This window comes from Bombus huntii, chromosome 15, assembly GCF_024542735.1.
Source record: "Bombus huntii isolate Logan2020A chromosome 15, iyBomHunt1.1, whole genome shotgun sequence".
Taxonomy (NCBI): domain Eukaryota; kingdom Metazoa; phylum Arthropoda; class Insecta; order Hymenoptera; family Apidae; genus Bombus; species Bombus huntii.
The window spans coordinates 9,705,580-9,726,750 of NC_066252.1; the positions used below are offsets into that span (position 1 = coordinate 9,705,580).

The 21,171-nt window shown below is 48.8% G+C and overlaps 1 protein-coding gene across 5 annotated transcripts in view; it reads right to left on the bottom strand.

The window, feature by feature from the left end:
* Window positions 1-314: 314 nt before the first annotated feature.
* The window catches only part of LOC126874083 (uncharacterized), a 75,934-nt gene continuing 55,077 nt past the window's right edge, over window positions 315-21,171 (bottom strand). For all 5 annotated transcript variants that reach the window (XM_050635696.1, XM_050635694.1, XM_050635697.1 and 2 more), the window contains 2 exons: window positions 5,615-5,767; window positions 315-3,315 (listed from right to left, as the gene is read on the bottom strand). In XM_050635696.1, coding sequence (XP_050491653.1) covers window positions 2,344-3,315; window positions 5,615-5,767 — 1,125 coding nt within the window. In that variant the 3' untranslated portion in view covers window positions 315-2,343. The remainder of the gene's footprint in view (window positions 3,316-5,614; window positions 5,768-21,171) is intronic.

Sequence of the window (21,171 nt, forward strand, 5' to 3'; positions counted from 1 at the left end):
GAAGTGTCAATTGCGTTCATTGTTCGTTCGTAGAGCGTAAGATCGACGGATCTTTCCACGGGCTTTCCACAGTTTGTCTCGTGAAAAGATTATATTGACGGATGAAAAGTTGCGCGTATCTTCGTATGGATCGCGTCACGCATATCCAAGGCGACGATCATCCGTGGGATCTTTAATTTTCGAGCGCAGACTTGACACGGCACCAACGAGATAGTAAACTTTATATTAGTTTTGGAAATATCTGGATAAGGTTCGTCTCTCGGCGAAACTAATGAAACGTGAATGCGAAGAAGGAAAAATGAAAACTCTGTTCGTTCGGATTTTGCGATTTTATATATTTTCCCATCTTGTTCGTGTGCAATTTAAATATAATAAAATAATAATAATTAATTATTAATTATAATGATTATAACTGTCGCAGTAATAATAATAATAATAATAATATTAATAATAATAATAATATTAATAATAATAATAATAATAATAATAATAATAATAGGAATAATATTCATAATAATAGAGCCGCGCGCTCTTTTCTTTACCCCTTAACGACTAACTGCGCTATGTTACAACGATTATATACAAAATAATAGATTCGGTATTATTCAACACTTTCGAAGGTTCCTTCTCTTAAGTTACATTATTTTCTTCAAACGTCTGTCTCTACTTTCACAACGATTATCAAACTCCTAATACGAACACGTTCGCGCGTGATCACACGTTCACGCCTGCGCGGCGTCTTTAACGACAAGATAATATAATACACGAAGAAACTACCTTCTATACTTTTTTTTTTTTTTAATATCATACACAAGGCTAGTCTACACGGTCAAATACGAAAATGTTTAGCGTCGTACGAGTCACACCCGTGGAACCTGTCTCGTTCTCGACGATAGCTCAAACATCGATCAACGATTCGATGGAATTCCCTAAAAAGAGGAGATCCTCGTCGTGGCCTTTTACGATGCCTTTGGTATAATATTCGTTCGCGCTAGGTGAGGTCCCGATTACACGAAGATTATATTTGTTCGTCCTTTAATATTAATCTACTCTTCTGAATATAATCACCATTTCGTCGTAATCATCATCACGAGAAATCGGATGCTGCGAATTGAACGTAATTGTGCGTCTCACGTATCCAAAGAATCGATGACGAGTCTCGCGTTCGAAAACTGAAAATGTCAACGAACGATTAAAACGAACAACGTGAAATCGAAATGAACATACTCGTATATCGCAAATATAGATGGTGAATATTTGTTATCAGATATCTAAACTCGGAGTTCGACGAGATAGTTTTTGTTCCCGTGCCAAATTATCGCATATTCGTCGAACTTCGTCGACGATAAAACGAAAGGCCGAAAAGTGTCGCGGGTCAACGAGTCAGAGGTCATCATCGATCTTGTTCGACGGTTAAATATTCAGAAGCTGTCCTTCTAGCTCCTGTCGAAACCGCCGTCCATTTCGGGGACCTCTGTCTAACGAGCGGATCGCGTTCCACTCGGATCTCAAAATATCGAACTCGATCGCGCGATAGAAGGGCCTGCGGTGCTCGGCTTGCGGTCGTTCCCTCCATAAATCGACAACGTGCGACAGAGTCGACCCATATTTTGACAGACTCACGAATAATTCGTCTCGTTTCGCCGTCTATATCGAGCGCACGAAACGAGATCCGATCCAGCCCCGGTCCCGACTTTAACTGACGTTGACGCCACGACGCCGACCAAGTAATTGATCTTATCCGGTTTAATAGATGATCGCGTTAGCCGATAGTTTGAATGGCAGCTAGGATCGGATATTGGCCGCGTTAACGTTCTCTCGTAGAAGAACGTGAACGCTGGATCGGTGGATGTTAGGTCTGATTATCTCTCGATCCGGTATACCGAATACGTTGGAAATTTATTCCGTAAAGTTTTGAAGAATCGTTTCTATCAAATATATTCGAAGCAAAATAAAGCCACCATATCTCAAGGATTTACAAAGCTGAGATCGTTCAAGAGTCTCTTAAGAGATCGTGAAATCTGAAACTTGAACGTAAAGCTGTACCTTCGTTAATGGAATTCGGTGTACGGTAGTGACGAGATTAAGATTAGTATCGATCGAGTCTGTTTATGACTGCTTCCCCTGTCACGTTCCCATTCTTAAACCACCTAACGGAATATAATAGAAAACTATACTTTTTTATACTCAACGTCCGATTAGAACAATATATCCATCGTATCGTCTCCCCGGCTGCGACGGCTGTAACAAAAACTCTTTCGCAACAGAAGTTTCCAACGAGGGGAAGAGTCAATAGAACGCTCCAGGATTCTTTCATATCTTTCGCGAATAGCGTCCTTTCTTTCACGTACGATTCTCGCCGGTTTGTACCGACACCTCGGGGCCTATCATCATTCCATTGGTCAGCACGTTGGCCGCCGTGGGCAGAACGAGCGGGCTTGGCATGGTTATCGACGGTCTGAGTCTTTCCGTGAGGGCCAGCATCACTTGGCAATGCAGGTGCTGAATAGTGGCCAATAGATTGAGATTGGTGTCGATTAATCCGGTAGCAGGGGAGTATCTGTCCCTCTCGACGGTATCGACGATCTCGTCCGCCGGCAGAACGGTCACTTTCTGCTCGAGCTCGGTCTCCTTGATCGCTGCAGCCTTGTTCTTCTCCGCCTGCTGCAGTAGCCTCTGCTGATGCTTCAGGTACGAGGTAGTGATGGGAAGACTGTAGTCGATGGGCGTGTTCTTAGGATCGAGTCCAGGGCTCCACGGCCTTGGCAACGGTTGGCTGGGCTGAGGGGACGGCGTTCGACCCTCTGGCAGCATCCTTTTCCTCTTGGACGAGGCCGAACTTCTCGAGCTCGCCCGGTCCGATTCCGGGGTTCTTCTCGAGTCCGGTAGGCTGTCCGCGCTCGGCAAAAAGCTACCGGTTACTGGCTCCTTCTTCAGCAAATTCGTGATACTCAAGGGATTGTACTTCTCCTCTTTCTCCTTTTCGGTTTTCTCCGTTGTCGATGGTACGGCGCTGCCCTTCTGATGCCTTTGGTGCCTATAACTGTACAGGGGCTTGCCCTCGCCGCCGTGATTTCCCTCGCGCAGCTTGGGACTGCTTTGCACCGTCGTCGACGTGGTCGAGAGGGCATTCGGGCTTAATGGCGTCGTCGTAGACGTTAGCGTGGTCGTCGCCAACGGTGTCGCCGACGTGGGCTGCGGTTGATTGGATAAATTCGTCGGGCTCGGGGTCCGCGGGCGTCGTTGGCATTCCGTACATCCCAAAAGAAATCGCGTTACAGCCTCTCGGGGAAGAAACGCGTACGTTTCGGTGATCTGAAACGAAATAGAAAGTTTTGCGTTAGAGAGAAGAAGATCCGTTCGAACGAAGGAAAGGAATTCTATTAAACTTAAATAACTCTGGAAATCTGCTGGCGTTGCAATCTCGCCGTTCGTGGCGTTCCTCGTGCCGAAATTCGGCGTCCTAGTTTCGTCGAAATCGGCACGAGAAACGTTACGTGTCGTTCCCTGCCGCGATACAGGCAGGATTAGAAAGCACGGGCCTGCACTCTCGTCGTGAACAACGTGAGTGACCCCTTTCGTTCCGCTGTCAAACGTCAGCGTCACGTGGAGCCGTTTCACGCGGAACGCCCACTAGGGAAAATTCATGAGCAGTAACGGAACTTTGATGTCTTTGCGAGAAGGTATTTAGCCGGAGGGATGTTCTCTGCCTCTTAATAGGAAACGTTTCTCTCTAAGGAGGTGGAGGAGCGGCATAACTTAATCAAGGATGGGAGACTGCGAGCCGAGAAAGGCAATGGTCGACCCGCATACACGTGTGCAAACTAGACGTATATGTGTCTGTACGTACGTGTGGCTGGGTGAAGGTGCACGACACGCTGAGGTAATTCGATAAGATTTACTCGAGGCTCGTCTAAAAGGCGAAGAAAAGAGCCGTAAGTAAGAAACAGGGATAATGGCTTCTGGATCGACGTGACATACCCACGAAAGATCACCAGACCAGTAGACAGCGATCGCAATTCGTACTCCTCTCGAACATCGACAGAAGTAAAACGGTTTGGAAAAACAGAAACGTGCGGAGAAATAACGTTTCACCTGTTTCTTACGTACGTAGTTTTTCGTATGTGCCTGAAGCTATTGTTACTGTTAATTGAAAATTACACGTTAGGTTGTGAATTAAGCTTTAATAGCGTGCAAGAACTTTTGCGTGAGTCGATTAGATCTTTCGCCGCGAGGAAAACGAACAGAGATTAATAAACGTCGCTGGTGGAACGTGATTTTTATTACTTGTTAGCGCACATACGTTACGTGGAAGAAAAAGCTCTTGTAACGTTAATTTCAACGTCAAATTTTCCTATTAGACGAGCATAATTCGGTAGTATGGTCATCGAGCGTGTGTCTAGTCGATGTCTCGATCAGTTAACGTGCTTGTAATTCTTCTCATTTTTCGAACCTCATTTCCTGCCGAAAGAATAAAAAAAAAATATGCACGATAGAGGAGCATTGAAATTAAAATGAGCAACGAGTTCGAAAAGACCGCCACCTGGTTAGCTTGATAAACGGGTATCGACTGAGCGAATATTTCGACACTAGTTGAAACAGCATCGTTGCGGGAAGGGTGAATCGCGAGACGAGACGAGGCGAAGCGTGGCGGCGCGCGATACCGCGGAGGGTGAGTTGCCGCGAGCCGATGAATCGCGCCTTGTAACAGCGACTTAAACGTTAAAACGGTTGCAGGGTCGCGGTTCTAGGCTGGCCGGCGGTGCACGCGTGCGTGCGTGTGCGCGCGGCCGCGTGTGGGTGCACCAGTAAGCAGGCAATGCAACAAGTGTCCTGAGGTTTTGAATCACAAGCAGATCGCGGTGGTCGAGAGAGAGAAAGAGGACAGCGACGCGACTCGAATGGGATAGGGTGGCGGTTGAGGGTGGGTGGCGAGGGCGGGAAGGTCGGAGGGGTTGCGAACGAGAGAAAGAGGAACGGACAAGCGGAGAAAGAGGACGAACCGATCGGGTCGCGGGCGGAGGACGGTGTCACGGAACAGATATGATACCCCGGAGAGAGGTTTACGCAAACGCGCGCCGGAACACGTGAGATGACGTGTGGTATCGAGTGTTCGACGCTTGAATGCCTCGATACCTTCTCCCCCGGGAACGGTAAATATCGCGTGTCGCGGTCGGCCATGCAAGAATTCGGCTCGTACGATCCCGAACGGATTCGGGGTCATCGCCGCCCGTACCGATATATCTTTTCTCTAGGGAGATCTGCTCGCCGATTGAATTTAAATCGCATCGAACATCGCAGGGAAAATGTTGCTTCTTCCAAGGGTTGCGATGCTTTCTTTTTTCCTTTCGCGAGGTTAACCAGGAACGCGATTAGCCAGAGACTTTGAGATTTTTTGATCGTTTGGTTTTCTTTTTCGGTACGTCCGATGCGATAGAATCGTAGGATTTTGTTCCTTCGTGGACTCGATTAATCCTCCTAAGGATATATCTTTTTCACCGCACTGCACGGAAAGTCCGCGAACTCTTCGAACGTAGATGTACCGCTTAATATCCAAGCGCATCAACATCTACGGGAAAGTAACGAGTAGTAGATATTCCTGTTTGAAACTTACCGTCCTGTACGTTCTCTTTTGACCGGCATGCTTCCCCGGACGACCCTCAAGGTCAACATGGACAGCATGAATAATGTCGAAGAAGTTTTCAACGATCGCGACTTTCTTGTACACTCTTCCGGGTGGAACGGTACCCTCGGCGCCGTTTAACGTCTGAAACCAACGTATGACATAGTTAAAAATTCAATCTAACTTTTAAATAGTCGAGTAGATAGAAAAAAGACGATCAGTTCCGGGGATTTATTAGAATACGTCGCATTAATGCTTGTTGTTGCCAACTTATTAAACTTGGCGACACCTGCCAATTAAAGTAGAATTACACTTTCCATTTGATCGATTAGTTTCTGTAATAAACTTGGACAAATAACAAACGCATTCTGGATCAAATTTCATCGCGCAGGATGTGTCTCCCTTTGTAATTTCGAAATATCTATTTAATTCGACGATCGTCTTCTAAGTTTGCGAGCATCGATGCCATCTAAGTAAACGGCTGTAACTGCGCAGCAAATACGAAGAAGGTCTCTACCTTCGTGTCTGATGCACGCTAGATATCTACGGTTCCTTTACCGACGGATGTTCACGCTTTGCTATGGTCGGTAAAAGTTTGGCAACATCGCGTTCGCCGACTCTGTCGTCGGTAATACAGATTCCTATAGGGTCCAATCTCCTGACTCGAGATCGTTGTAACACCTCTTTGCAAATACCTAATTTCGTTAAAAGACATTAAGTAACTTTGGGAAATCGTCGTACAGACATTTCTCCGTGCTCTCCGACCTTTCGCGTTGTCTAATATCTAGAAGCTGAAACTCGTCAACCCATGTCGAAAAAACAGATAAACAGCGGCGATCGATTTTTGCAAACTTTAAAATTGCCTGAAAAATCCTAACAGTCAGCTTCTCAATCTGACTGACGACAAACGACATCGAGATACCCAGCATTCTACGAATACGTACTGCGTTTCCGTATCGAAACACTGGGAATCGAGGGTCGAGAGAAAAAATTCCAACTACCTCGGAAACTCGATTAACTGCGGGACGCGGGTGGCGTGACGGTCCGCGGGCATGGCCGCGGTCAGATTGTTCGGACGAACTTTCCGACCTTAAGAAGTTACGGGCGCATGCGCGACATTATTGTATTTCCCTAAACACCTGTTGAAGGGTAAAGTTGAACTCGTGGGGGGTTTACGACTCGGTTAAGTGGCTGCGGTCAGGCGGGATAACAATGCCGATATCTAGGTGACCGCCGCCTTAAGATAACACGCGGTGCGCCCGATCGAACGACCACGGACCGCCCCCGTCTCTCCCTCCGTTTTCCTCCGCCTCCGCTGTAATTGGACGTAATCGTGGCGACGATCCCGCGCGTCTCTTCTTCGTCGGGCTGCCAACGGAAATCGATGCTTTCGCAAATATCAGGGCGACGCGATCATTCAATTTTAAGCGGCCAACCGAACGGAGGTGGATTAAAACGGAGCAGACCGCGTTCGATCCGACGACCGATTTCATCGGGATATTATAATACTGAAATATTTCGCGCTATCGCCAGCGGGTTACTCTGAAAATAAACGCGTGTCTGGTGTGCAGACGCGACGCGGGCTCTGATATCAAATCGTGAAAAAATATTTTTCGACGAATCGGTTGAATTCGAGTACGGAATTCTTTAGCGAAAGTATAACTACGTGGTAATCGTGCTAGATGTTTTACGATCGTTTGAATTCGCAGCGCAGATAGCTCGCTGCGACGAACAAACGTAGCGATAGAGGTAAATTTAGGATAACGAAAGGAATTTCGGACGAGAGCTTTTGGATAATCGGATCGTTTGCGTAGGCGGATAAAATCTCCGATAATGTTGCGCGATACGCAAATATTTGTACGATGACCAGAGATCCTCCTTACAGCTATTCGCTCATTTTCTCCCACTCTATTTTCTAATCTAACGAAACTTTTCAAAATTGTGAGTTTCGAAGGTGCGCGACTTAATGTCAAAATTAGTTGACCGTCTACCGTCGTTCTTGCCACTCCATAAACCAAGCAGAACCGCGTCCCTAAATTTCTCGACAACGAGAAATTTCATGCAGTAAGCGTCAAGAGACCGCGATCCCGATCCCTCGAAACCCCAATATAATCGTCGATGATCCAGCAGAGTACCGGGGTCAGACAACGTCCGGAGTCCACCCCCGTCGAGATAGCCTGTGTTCGATCGAAACGGGCGGAGATTAACCTACTTGAGGGAGTGTATGTGTCTTGCGTCCGCTTATGTAAACGCACACGGGGGTGAGTTTCATGGCTGAATACGGCCGAGCAACGGACAAGGAGAAATAGAGGGCGAGAGAGAGGAAGAGAGAGAGAGAGAGAGCTCGGCATTCTGTCGCCTGTGGATGGCCGTCGTGTCACGCAGTGCGTATTGGCATATAACGAGAGTCCACGGTCTGCCGCATGCCTCCACGGGCAGAGATGTGTCTGGAAACGCGTCGACGTTGAATATGTATGCCACTTTGAGCCAGTCGTTCTAAGAGCTGTTTTAATGTTTAATACAAAGCGGAACGCGAATGTTCGTGCTTTGTTTTCCGTTAGAGCGCCGACGTCGGACCTTCGAGCGTCTTCTTGGTGCGGTTGCATTCCAGCTTGCAGGAATTTTCATCGAACGGAGAAGTTTCAGCTCGAGATAAATCGATAATAGTTTGGATCGAACTCGATCGAGCGGCGCGAGTGACGATTCCAAGTATCTGGAAATCTGCGAATCGACGCTATTCCGTTTATCGACACGGATAGGCTATCGAGTTTTAGCTTCTCCAAAGAAACCAAACGTTGGTTTTCTCTAATTTTCGTAATTTTCGAAAAATCTCTTTCTCTCTCTCTCTCTCTCTACAGGTCGAAGATATTAAAATCTCCTTAACCGCGAAACTGCGTGCTAAATTGCGTTTTTGTTTTCATCTATCGTATCGCGTAGCGATAGGCATGGCGCGTGCAGAAGGAAAATGGAATGCCAATAGCAACGAAAGTGTTAAATCACGGCTGAATAATTGAAAGTAAACGACCGACTACATATCGCTAGCGATATGGACCGGATTCTAATCGAAGCATCGATCCGCATTCCATCTCTATTATCGTCGACTACCTCTTCAACCCCTTCCACGTGATTTGATGTTCGCAGAACGCGTTGAACGAGCACGTCGTTATGCGTAGGTATGCGCGTGAAAAAGGTATGGGGAAGCAGGCCGGAAAATGTCTGGCGACGGAGCTCGAGAATAGAAGCGAGTCGGTGACGGCATAAATCCGTAGGAGGCGCGGCACGGGCCAAGTTTGCGGCTCAACGAAATCCGGGTATAGCGGGTGTTTTAAAACCCCACGGACCGCGAGTTTGCATTTTAAACGAACGACCGGTCGTCCGGTTTGGGGAGGAACGGGGAGGGGCACGGGGGCAGAAAACAACGCGCGGCCGCCACGCAAACGCGCGGCGACGAGAATCGGATTAAAAAAAATTCACGGGGGACTCGCGGGCATCGAGACGCGCGTGAAACGTGCGTGGATGGGCGCCCGAGGAATCGGCTAACGGGTGGCCCGTTTCGAACGAGTTTCAAATTCGCCCGAAATCGAATTACAGCCGTTCCCCTTCGGTATAACACGGGGCTTGAATCGCATCGAACTTTGAACGAATCGGCCGCGCTGGAAAACCGAGACAATCCGTGAATAGCGCTCCACGCCTCGGTCGCACGGACAATCGAATAAACAGGATATTCGTTTTTATCGTCTATTAACCGTTCGGCATTTTCCGGCCAGATATTCCGCGTTGCGGTTGTCCCTTTACGACGATGCTTAGCATTGGCTATCACGCGTACAACTATGCGCCGCCGTTAGAACGTGTGATATTTCTTGCAAAAAAGTAAAAAAGAACAGAAAAAAAGAAAGGAATTAGAAATTGGAAAAGTCGCTCTGTTCGAAGATAGTTGGAGAAATTGGCAGCCAAACGGAAAGATCGAAAAGAAACTGCGTAAGTCGTTAAAGAAGAGTGTGGTCGATGGAACGCGCGGTTCTACCGCATCCAGAGTTGAACAACGAAAAGTCGGTCAGCCAGGGAGTGATCGCGTCGGCTAACGATTCGCAAGTTGCCGGAACAATTAATAGTTGAACGAAGCGAAGTAAGTCGTAAGTAAGCCAGAAATGCGTGGGGATCGGTCGAGATCCCCGAAGAACCGAGTAGGGTTAACGAAGCGCCGGCAAGAAAGTTACCACGGAGTATCGTTACCGTGGCGTCGTTTCGGTAACTTTGGATTACGTAACTCGCGCTGCACCGGCGTCAAGTGCTTTCGCAATTCGCGTATGCGCGTGTAACGACGACCGTGACGCCGATGAACGTTCTGCGCGTCGATTGCAATTCCTATTTCGACGTCGTACCACTCCGACCAACGAAACCGCGCCACTTTCCATGCTGCTGCTGTGTTTCGTTACGGCTCTCCATTAAATTCTTAAGTAGTCGACCAATGTGTATCTATATTCGGAGGAAGACGATACGCGGGCGTGGAAGGAAATCCGTTGCTTCCATTCGCGAGTCACGAGCCCGAGACGTTGCCCGAAAGCATCTCCGATGCTCCGCTCCAAACCCAAAAATCTCGGTCTGGCAACACGACCATCCGGCAGACTCGCCTACTGACTCGATGACGCAAGCGAGCGGCCGCCGGCTGACGTCAAGAAGTTCGGGAAACGTTCTGAAAATAGTATACGCGCGTAACGCGCTGTCCTGGCACGCATCGCGCTGGACGAGCGGATCTAGGCGAGGCAGCGCGGCGGCTTCTCTAACGGGCAACCGTAGCCATTGAAACGGTCCTGAGGTGGCGGCGTGTCCGTTGCATAACAACGATACTAGGAAGCGGCGCGAAAGTGGCACGGTATCATTGCGGCCGGCCGTTAAATATTCTCAACGAGGTCGGATTACCTCCATTACGTGAAGGAACGACACGGCTGGGCCGTTCAGGAAAGAGCCCGCGAGGAGTATACTCGGAACTGCCTCTTTCTCTCTCCTCGCCTCTTCTACCCTGCTCGTTTCTTCGTGCTGCTTAACGGGTTCCGTGCCAATGCGAACCATCGGTGGCCAGTAATAGCGGACAGCGGATGGCTAGGGCGCAAAGTTCGTCAGGCGAATGAAAACGTTATATATTTCGTAGCGTTGTTGTCGTGGGAGGCAGACGTAAGAGAAGACGAAAGGTTAGGAATCGATACCGGAATTTCGTTTGCGAATTACTTTTTTCCTAATCAAGCTAGCCAGCAAGTTCCACGTGGAAAATGAAATGAAACGAAAATGAAACGAAAGGAGAGCGTCGAGGGTCGATTCAAAAGCCACGATATGTCCAGGTTCGCTGAATCAGCGTATAACCGCCGCAACCAACACTCTCTCCTTTCCGAATAAGTTCTGCATTGTTCCTTCCTGTTGCATCTCTGTGTACGCGTGTTACGTCTAAGTACTCGTTTCCCACGTAGTATCGCGGTTCTAGCACGTCGTGCGCTATAATCGAAGCTCGTTACCGCGGCGAAGAGTTTCGAGCGACGCTGGAACGCTTGCTTTTCCCTCGGAGAACGTTTCTCGAAAAAAAAAAAAAAGGGAAAAAGAAGGAAAAAAAAAGAGGAAGTAAGGTGGAACAGGCCCGAAAGGAGCGGACCCACGTCGGAACGTAGAGAGCGCATGTATATACACCTGGATCTATCGGAGCCCCAACTATATCGACGTTTGTTTTTCGGATCCCGGCTCCTTTCTTCTGACCGACTCGGGTTAGTTTTCGTCCGACGGGACAGGGCGCTGGGAGCCAGGCCACCCAGTAGCCATTTAGATAAACGACCCGGCCCCCGTTGAGTGCCGCGGGACGCCGCCACGGAAACAAGTATACCCGTGCGACGAAAAACGAGCAACGAAGACGGACGTATGCACGCGTGGTGGAAAAGGAGAGAGGAGAAAAGGACTGACACGCTTCCAGACGGTCACAGGCTGCTGCCTAGAAGTCGGCGGAGAACTCGAAGGCGCACCATACGAGATCATACCACGAGACTCGTAGCGGTCGTAGCCTGAAAAAGTGTTTGGGTTTCGGTGACGGAACAAAGAGTCTCTCAGTTGCGGATCCTACTTTCGCGTTCTCGTTTATTTGACCAAACCCTCCGTGCTCCGCCCTGCGTCTCGCCTTCCAAGTCGATATTTGTTGATCTTGCCTCGGAGCCCACCGACGCGACGTCTGCCGTCGCCGATCGCCTCTGTGATTCTTCTCGGCGAATTCGCGAAGACGGCGTTTAGTCTGTCTTACGTTTGCCTGGCTTTCAATGGCAAGCGCGAGAACGGGTAACGATGGGGTGCGAACTCCGATAGGGTAGATTGGTAATGCGATTTGTTCGGTGTACAACGATTTATTTTTCCTGGCCTCGTTCAACCGAGCAACGTTTAATCTCTTTCGATTCGTTTAATCTCCTTCGATTTTCAATTTACTTTCGTAACCGAAATCCTGCGGCGTTGCAAAGACACCGTTCGATCTCGCAGAATTCACGCGATTGTCACGGTTTCGAAATATCTTGTCAGCGCTGGATTTACGACCGTTCGCTTGTTGGGACGCGACAAAGAGACGGACAACACTGGAGATCAAGATCCATGCTCGGTAATATTCAAATGCAAATGCCGATTATATAACGTTGTTCTCGCAGAAAAATAGAATAGCGCGCCTGTTGAGAATTTTTAACAAATCGACTCTCGCACTCTAGCTTCGGCTTCTCCCGCGCAGAGAAATTTCACGGTTAGATCGGCCTGCGATTTCTGCCAAGCTACGAAAGACCGACCGAAGGGGAGCATCGCCTGAGAAAGCTCTCGGAACGGGCTCCGTTTTTCAAGCGGCTCGTAGCAGTCGGTGATCTTGTTTCTCGTGGCGGTGTTTCTTTTACGAGCTGACCGGCGGAAGTCCGAGGTGGTGGTATCGACTTTCCTGCGGGCTCGTGGCATTTACAGACCCTCGGACGCGAGAGTATTCAGTTGTTCACGAACCGCTGGAATTTCGAAGAATGTTCTCGTAAAGCGGCCTCGCTACGAGAGAACGCTCTCTGCGTTATTCGCGAAATTGCTCCTCCCGCTAATCAGAACGCTTTTTAACCGAACACCGTATCTTCGGAATTCTTTGCCGGAAACCTGCCTTTTCTCGACGCTTATATCCATTCCTCTCGAGAGATACGAAACTTTCGTCGAGGCTGATTTAACTACGCGAGAATTTATAGAATACCACGATTGCTCGAGACGAAACAAAGATGAGACGGCAAAATTCCTCGTTCGAGCAGGAGGGTGCCACCGTATGAAAATACCAAGCAACTCTCCACTCGTACAACGTATCGAAAGTGGAGCAACGATTAAACCAGATATTAATTTTCACGGTCCGATACCGCCAACAAAATTTCAGCTTATGCGACTGAAACGACTCCTGCAACCAAGTAGAGACCGATAACGAAGACATTTTATCGTACGCAGTCAAAATAAGGCGTGGATTCGTTAAACGTGGGAGGTTTGCAAAGGAGTATGGCGATAAGATACGATGGAGATCGATTGCGAATTGAAGCGGCCGAGTGTCGTAGCTGATGGAGATCGACAGCCACGATATGCGAAAAAGGAGCAAAAATCTAAATTCGTTTCTTGCAGTCCGTTCGTTTTGCACGTAACAAAAGTTAAAGAACGTTGAAAAACGTCGGAAGAAGGGTAACTCGTATACGCGAAAATTACCGGTGAGATCGATCTAATTAAAAAACAAGAGGGGTCTCGTGGACTTTTGCCGTGAGCGCTGATCTTATTCATCCAGGACGAACCGCATCGCGGTGGCTCGCTTAAAAATCCCCAGGCGACCCGGAACTTTTCCAGGAAGTCGTTATAGCTTGGCACGGTGGTTCGCTAATTCGGCGCAACTTTCCAGCATTTTTCGCAGGCGATCTCACGGAGGAACTGCTGTTTTATTTATAGCGGAACGCGCTTCGTTACCTTTCCGCCCGATTATCGATCCTCGAGACGCTTTAGATACTCAACATACTACGTCTCACTCTCTCCTCCCTCTGCCCCTCTCTCTCTCTCTCTCTCTCCCCCTCTCTCTCCTTTGAGGCCCCGTTACTTACGGTATTACTTAAAATTTTATCTTCTGGCTGGAAACGAAACGAAAAACAGGAAAAGAGGAAAAAGGAGAGAAAAAGGCGGAATTCCTTTCGCGAGTCGTTTCATCGCGGACCAAGCGACAGCGTGGACCGAGGGGCGGCAAAGAGACAGACGAAAAAGAGAGATGCTCGCACTACGGTCGGATTCACCGTCAGTTCCCAAGGGTTTTTTGCTCGTCGCCTCCGCCTGAGTCGCAAATCGCGCGGTTTTATCGGCAGCAAGGCCATCCTGCTCGACACCTCCTCCTTCGCGTTAGATACTTAGGAAGCCCCGAACGACATAGACGCCCCCTCCTTTCCGGGCTGTTACGAAGCGCGGCCGAAAACCCTCAGGTTCGTTCATTTTAACGATTTACTCCGCGCCTACGGTAACAATGAAGCGCTACGAATTGCAGTCGAGTGCCTATCCGTGAGATGGCAAGGTTCGTCGAAAGTTCGACCGAGTGACGAACGTATTATCTTCGGATAAAGAAAACTGGTCTGCGTGGGCACTCAGATACGGCGCAATGCGATTAGAACGGAGGTTGAAAGACAGACGATAAAGAGATATCGGATTGTTCAGACCGTTCTTTGCACCACAGAGATCGTCGTGATTCGTAATGATCGATGCTATCCAGTATTTATACGATAACGACCGAATAAAAAATGGAATAAAACGAACAAGCCTTGCGTGAATTTCTGCGTCAAGTGTGTCGTATTGTAAACATCACGTTTCAGTGCGAATCTGCAAAACCAACTACCCATTGAAAAAAAAAGAGATGACCCGGGGAATAGCTGTCGGTGACCTTGACCAATCCAGCGATTCCAAATTACGCTGCAATCACCGATCAAATTCTAGCCGAATCGATAGCCCCGATGCATTCCCGCGATTCCATGCCAAACCCACGAGGTTCACCGCCGAAGTCCATCGACTCTCGGTGTCGCTTTCGCGTAAACCCAAGCCATTCTCCGCTGCAGTTACAATCGCGCTAAGGCCTTTCCCATCCTCCAAGCGGCGTCGATTCGCTCGTAAAAAGTCACGGATCTCGGATCTCTCCTTTCCTTCGGCTGTTCCTCTTGGTGCCGGTTGTTCGTGGTCGTTGGAGTCGTCGACTCTCTCTCTCTCTCTCTCTCTCTCTCTCTGTCCCTCTCTCTTTCTGTTTCCCTCTCATGGATCGCTAACGACGAGGCGCGAATCGATAAGGGACCGGCGGCGCTCGGTCGACTCACAGCGAGCGAGGCGGCGACCTGGAATCCGACGGCCCGTGACCGGAAACCGATCGTGTCGGCCGCACTGGCCGGCCAATCATCCGAAAAGCCGCGTCCGGCATGTCTGCAACGCCGATCCCGGAAAACCGGAACCTCCGGCTGCTCCCACTACGCCTGCCTGCCCCGCCCTGCACGTCCGTGCCGTTATCAAGATACCGCGGAAACGTATTCCGGCCTGTCCGCGTTCATTATCGACACGCCGGACGTTTTACGGCACTTCTACCGTCGCGCGGCTAGGATTGATTTCCAGATTTATGGCCGTCGAGCTCGCCTCGGTCGAGACGAGTGTCCTGTTGCTCTACCGAGGATACCTCGCCGCAATTTAAAGGGTTACCAGGTTTTTCACGATCGAGCAACGAGGAAGATTTCTTTCGTTGAGTTTTTACGACGATACTCGCACGTATCGATAGATCTTCAAAGTTTTGAGAAAATCGGAGGCTCCTTCGACTCGACTCAGACGCCAGTCGCAAGGCGAAAGGAAAAAGGAGGAATAAATTTGTAATTTACGTAAAGCATTGGCTATAAGAAGAGATACGTCTCTATAAAATTGCGCGAGAAAAATTCTTCGTTCATGAATATTTGATTTTGCCATATTTATAGATCTAAACGTTGATTTTAAACGCAAATCAGACCTCCTAACTTGAACTATTTAGCCCAAGGCAACTTTTTCATTAAAAAGTCATACAAGATCACACGACAAGTAAACTTTTTATACTTGGTGTAAATCGTATAAATAGACGAAGCCGATTGTAAATAAATCGTTCAAGGATATTATCCAAATAATGAATTATTAAAATCGGTTTTTCCGCGAAGACTGCTTCGAGGAACTGAGAGATCGTAAGGACTCGCGTATTCCGAGTATACACGATGCGTGCTTCTATCAAGAGTTTACGAAAAATTACACCAAACAGACTAAAATACGTCATTTGCGGGACGATGAACAACGACCATTTAAAATTCGACGTAAGAAAAAGTCTAATCTTATTTCTAGCCTGCGAACGTTTACGCAAATTCGTACTTTTACGAATATAAAGAAGTGGAAACCTTCCCGACAGAGGCTTTGTTTTCACGTCGATGTCGAAAGTCTATAGTCACTGGAAGTAATTGCGAACCTAGTTAGAAGGCGCTTCCGTCTTTGGTTATACAAAATTTCCAATCTCCGATTCTTACATTTACGTGTTCCATCTCGATCGCGTGATCAATTACTTTTCCACATAGTTTCATTACCGGCGCATTTTTATTCTCGGCGCAAGTACGACGTTACAGCGTAAGAACGTCGGTGACCCGAGATCAAAGAGAAATCTGTGTGTGACGTCCATGACGATAAAAAGGAAAAACGAATCATAAATGGCGGAAAAAGTAAAAAAAAGTCGATCCACGTGCGTGCGATCGAGCAATGTAACGGAGCAGCCGGTACGTCGTACATCGTGTACGTCCTTGACGAACCACGACACGACGCTGTACGTCACAAAGGGAGAGAGTTCCGGTGATCCGCCGTCGAAGAGACCCGACAGCGAGGCTAAACCGAATAAATTATTACGCAGGCTCCTTGGTCGTCGTCGTCGTCGTCGTCGTCGTCGTCGTCACCGCCGTCGCTGGCGTCCTCGCCCCTCGTCCCGTCCCATCCCATCGGCCTCCTGGATGCCCTCCTGGATGCCCCCCTGCCGTTAAGCGTGGAGCGCGGGCCGCCCTCCAGGCACGAAGATTCATATCTGACTGGAAGGCCTGGTTCGTCGTCGTTCCCTCGGCCGTCGCTGCCGCCGCGGCTTCGAACGGGACCCCTGAGCCCGGAGCGGGACGGGATTCGGACAATACTTGGCCTGTCCGCCAAGGACAAAACTTCGGCATCCTCTGACTCTCCGAGCCGTTCGTTTGTTCTCCGTCCTCGTCGGTCGCGCACAAGCACCGCCGCGCGCGTCCCGTTCCATCGTGCGCGACGGCTCGAAGCCGCTTGCCGCGCGCGCGGTTGCCTGACAAAGAGAAGTCGAGCCGACGCGGGTCGGACGAGGACAGAGCGAGAACGCGAACAGCGAACGGGGCCGACAGAGAGACGGTGTCTGCGTCAGACTGGAAGCCAGCGGCAAGCGAGACGAATAGGCGGACGAAAGAGAAAGACGAAGAACGAAATACGGTGAGACTTGCCGAGCGAACGAGCCAACCGAACGGCCGACGAAGAGGGAAGACACGCGTGGGACGAGGAGCAACCTACTAGAGGCGATCGCTCGGTGTTGGAGTCAACGACGACGGTGGGAAGAGAGTAAGGGTGAGATTGAGGAGCGGCAGCAGAGCACAGGGGCAAGAGGAATCTCCGGAGATTCCACGCATGGAGAGTCGTGGAACGGGGCAGACCGGGCTTGTTGGTTGCACGGAAGGCAGCTGCCAGCCGGCTTACCGCCGCCGCGCATTATACCGGACATGGGAGAGACGGAGACGGACGGACAGGGGACCGATGGCTGAAAGGAGATGGAGATAACGAGACGAGAGGCAACAGTAGGATAGAGCGACCGAACCAGGACGAAGAAAGAGGTAGCGCGTGCAGAGAGCCGCAAACGTGAAGGGAAGAGAGCAGGGGGAGGGCACGGCTGTCCCGTAAAGATCAACGCTAAAAAGTATACACGCTAGAGCCGCGCGCGGCCGAGTCGAACGGAACGGCTCCGTGGCCGAAGAAAAAAATGTGGAATCGCTGACGGGGCACGGGGCACGGGGAAAGGCGTACGTCGTGCTTGAGAGCTACCGAATCCGGACCGGAGAGGAACCCGGTAGCATTTTCGTGCCGTGCCGTGCCGTGCCGACTCTGCACGGGACCGGTAGAGAGACCCGTCTCGCCGGCTCTTGCCTTTCTCTCTCTCTCTCTCTCTCTCTCTCTCTCCGTTTGTCGGTTCTTTACTTTTTCTTCCTTTCCTTTCCTTTCCTTTCTTCTTTTTTTCCTTTATGTTTTATACTCGAACGCCGGGAATTCGTGGCACGGAGTTCCTCGAACGCGAAGAAAGGCGTGCCGGGAACTCACGGCGCGGAGAAAATGTTCCGTGAAAATAGGTGGCGCGGTTGCAATCGTGCCGCGGTTGAAAGGGGCGATTAAGGGAGACGGTTGAATTTCTAGGATGCAATTCTTTTCAGTGTAAGATCCTTTTGAGAATGTTCGTTGAGATTTTTGTATCGATTGGACGATATAATGGTGTCATTATGAATATCGCGAAATAAATGATACCGGCACGTTGAGAATGTTCTTTTTTGCCATCGATGGAGTTAAAGATGCTCGAAAATGAAACTAATCGCCGCGAAATAGTACCATCGACGAATTTTCCTTCCATTTCGTCGGAAAGCTTTCGTTTTCTTCGCGCGTCGACACCTTCGAACATTTACGAACGCTTCTAACCCTTTCCTTTTTCACGACAAATAGTTGAAATTTCGTGATAAAGAATCGGGGATGGAGTATGTATTACTGCATTTAAAAACCTGTTGGGATGAAACGAAAATTGTTTACGATACGTTCATGGATCTGCTAAAACCATTTTACAAAATCCATAATTCAACAGGCTTCATCCAACTGCCAACAGTTCATTTACAATCGAACGTATACAGGTTGTTCCACATACCTGTCGTCGCAAAAGTTCCCAACTTACGAAGATTCCGAACGCTTTGCCTCTTTCTTTTCTTTTTTTTTTTTTTTTTTTTTTGTTAATATGGAGTTTATCAACTGTGGCGTAAACTCGGCTTTTTCTCGCTTAAAATTTAATCATACCTCGTAGTTGAAACCTTCCAAAAATCTGCCAAGGGTCCGAGAAAGTATGCCTACCGGTATTTCGGAAAGTTGGGGCAAGCGCGGAAAGGGCGAAATTAATCCCAAGGATTTAATTCTCTATCGACGCGACGGTAAACGCAATTTTGTTGCTCGAGGCGGCTAAACGGCACTGGGAAAGGGGCCGGGGATGTTTCAATCTTGCCAAAGAAGAAAGGCAAGATTGCTCAAACGAACGATTCGCGGTAGGGTCATCTCGTGGCGGAAAAGGTCGCGAACTCTTAAACCAATTCTGGCAAGAAACGATTCGCGATGTTGGACGAGCACCAAGGAACGCTCGAGAAAAGAGAAACCGCGGCGAGTCGTGCAATTCCTGCCTTTTCTACCGCCGCGTCGTTGCTTCTGGGTCTGCGATCCAACGCCGAACGCTGAAACCTGTCAAAGGTGGAAACTTTTGGATTTCTAATCCTTCGTTTACTTAATTGCTAGTAGTACAGCGTCGACGTCTACAACCGTCGGTGTTACGATGCCATTTTTGGTACTCGGGAATCTGTCAGACTTGGTGAACAGATTCGAGTAAACGAGCTCGTTCGTTTGTTCATTTCTTTATAGCAACGTTGCAAACTTGTACCAGTGAAATATGAAAGTGCGTACATTCGCGTCGCATTGCGATATCGTTCCATATTTTTATTCCAACCCTTTGACAAAGGTCTTTATTTTATCGATAGTCATAGGAGAATTGCGAGTTGGTTAATCGTTAATTGTCAGGCAAATTATAAAAAAATGAGCGCACATTTTATGCACCTTTTATAAGTCTTTTCAACTTCCACTCCTTTACTCATAGACACAGGCAAAACTATTTCGTCAAACGTCAATTTCAATGTTTGCAAGTGTAAATGGAAATGTACAGATGCATTGAAAACCAGAATATCTCCAGTTAAATAAATTACCACGTTCGAGATATTGGCCATCGAGGTGACGAGTTAACTCGTCTTTCTTAGTTGACCAGTTTTCTAGACCTGTTTTTATGGTTATGAGTACGAGGATTGTGCAATGGTATTTCGAAATCTGTCCTTCTCCTTTTCAAGAGAGTAAACGTAGAATGATTTTGAAACGTAGTCCTGCCTGATGATTGCAGGTGGAATTAAGGCGACTCGTGGCGTGCAAGTGTTTCCTTCGATTCCATTCGCGTTTTACCAACGTAATTCTAACGTCTGTCAGGCTATTGCTGCTACTCTCCCAGCTATTGTCGCTTGTTCCGTACACGCGTCGCTTTTTGGATCATCGTATCCGATCTTTTGATAGCTCGGTTACTCCCTTCTCCTGAAAAACTCTCGAAAAACGGTGCGTAAGTCCATGTAGCTAAGGCGGTTCCTCGGAAAGGATTCGCAAATTTTTATCTGGTTACCATTGTGGTGATCGATGTTGTCGGATTTCCTACTTAAAGTTCAATTAACTCGTTAATATAAATCGATCGTTCATGACGCGAGATCGTGTTAGTTAAGAAGATAGGAAATTTCACAAATAATTCCCTCTTTGAACAAATTCAAAGCTCGATTAAGTACGTTCGATACTTGCAACAACGAGTGCAAAATTAGTCATAATTATATTCATATATACGTATCCTCGGCAAAAAATTCACCATTAAATTCCAATTTTTCGTATTGGTCAACAAAGAGGCAGGCAGAGAGAGAGAGAGAGAGGACGACCACGAAAGCGTCCGTGCTTCTGTCTTTCGTAAATTCTTGCTGGCGCGTGCACGGCTGCCGTACGGTGAAAAAAAAGACTTCCATTGTGGGACGAATTCGCGTTTCCACCCTCGTACGGTGACACGGGAAGTCAGGGGCCACGGGGGTAGAGAGCACGATCCACAGTCGAGTCAACACGAACGGCATAAGCCCACCCCTGTTCCGGCCCGGTCTGTCCCGTCCAACCCTCTACCTGTCTTTCTCTCGCTCCATTCCTCGCCCTTTTTACCTCCCTCTCGCTCTTCGTCTGGCTGGCGTGTCGGATTTCTGTTTGCGTTACCGTGTCACGCATCGAACCCCGTCGCTTCGAATTCGCCGCTACCACCATTCCACCCTTCCTATCCACCCCTGGACGCCTCCGTGCTCTTCCATTTCGATCGCGCGCCGCTCGTGTAATCTGGACCCTCTCAAGTGTGATTCCGGCTGATCCCGCCTTCGACTACGTGAATTATTAGACGGGCATTTAGGATCGGCGCGAGGGATCGATCGAACCCTCTTTTTCGCCTGGATACGGGCCCGCGGCCGAATGACGAACGACCAGCCGGCCGCCCTGACGATAAAACCGACTGGATCTCCGCCTAGCCCGACCTGCAGCAATTTCGAGAAATGCAGCCGGGAAGCAGATGCGACTCGAGGCTCGAAGCCGGCCGTACATCGGCAAGAGGAAGAAAA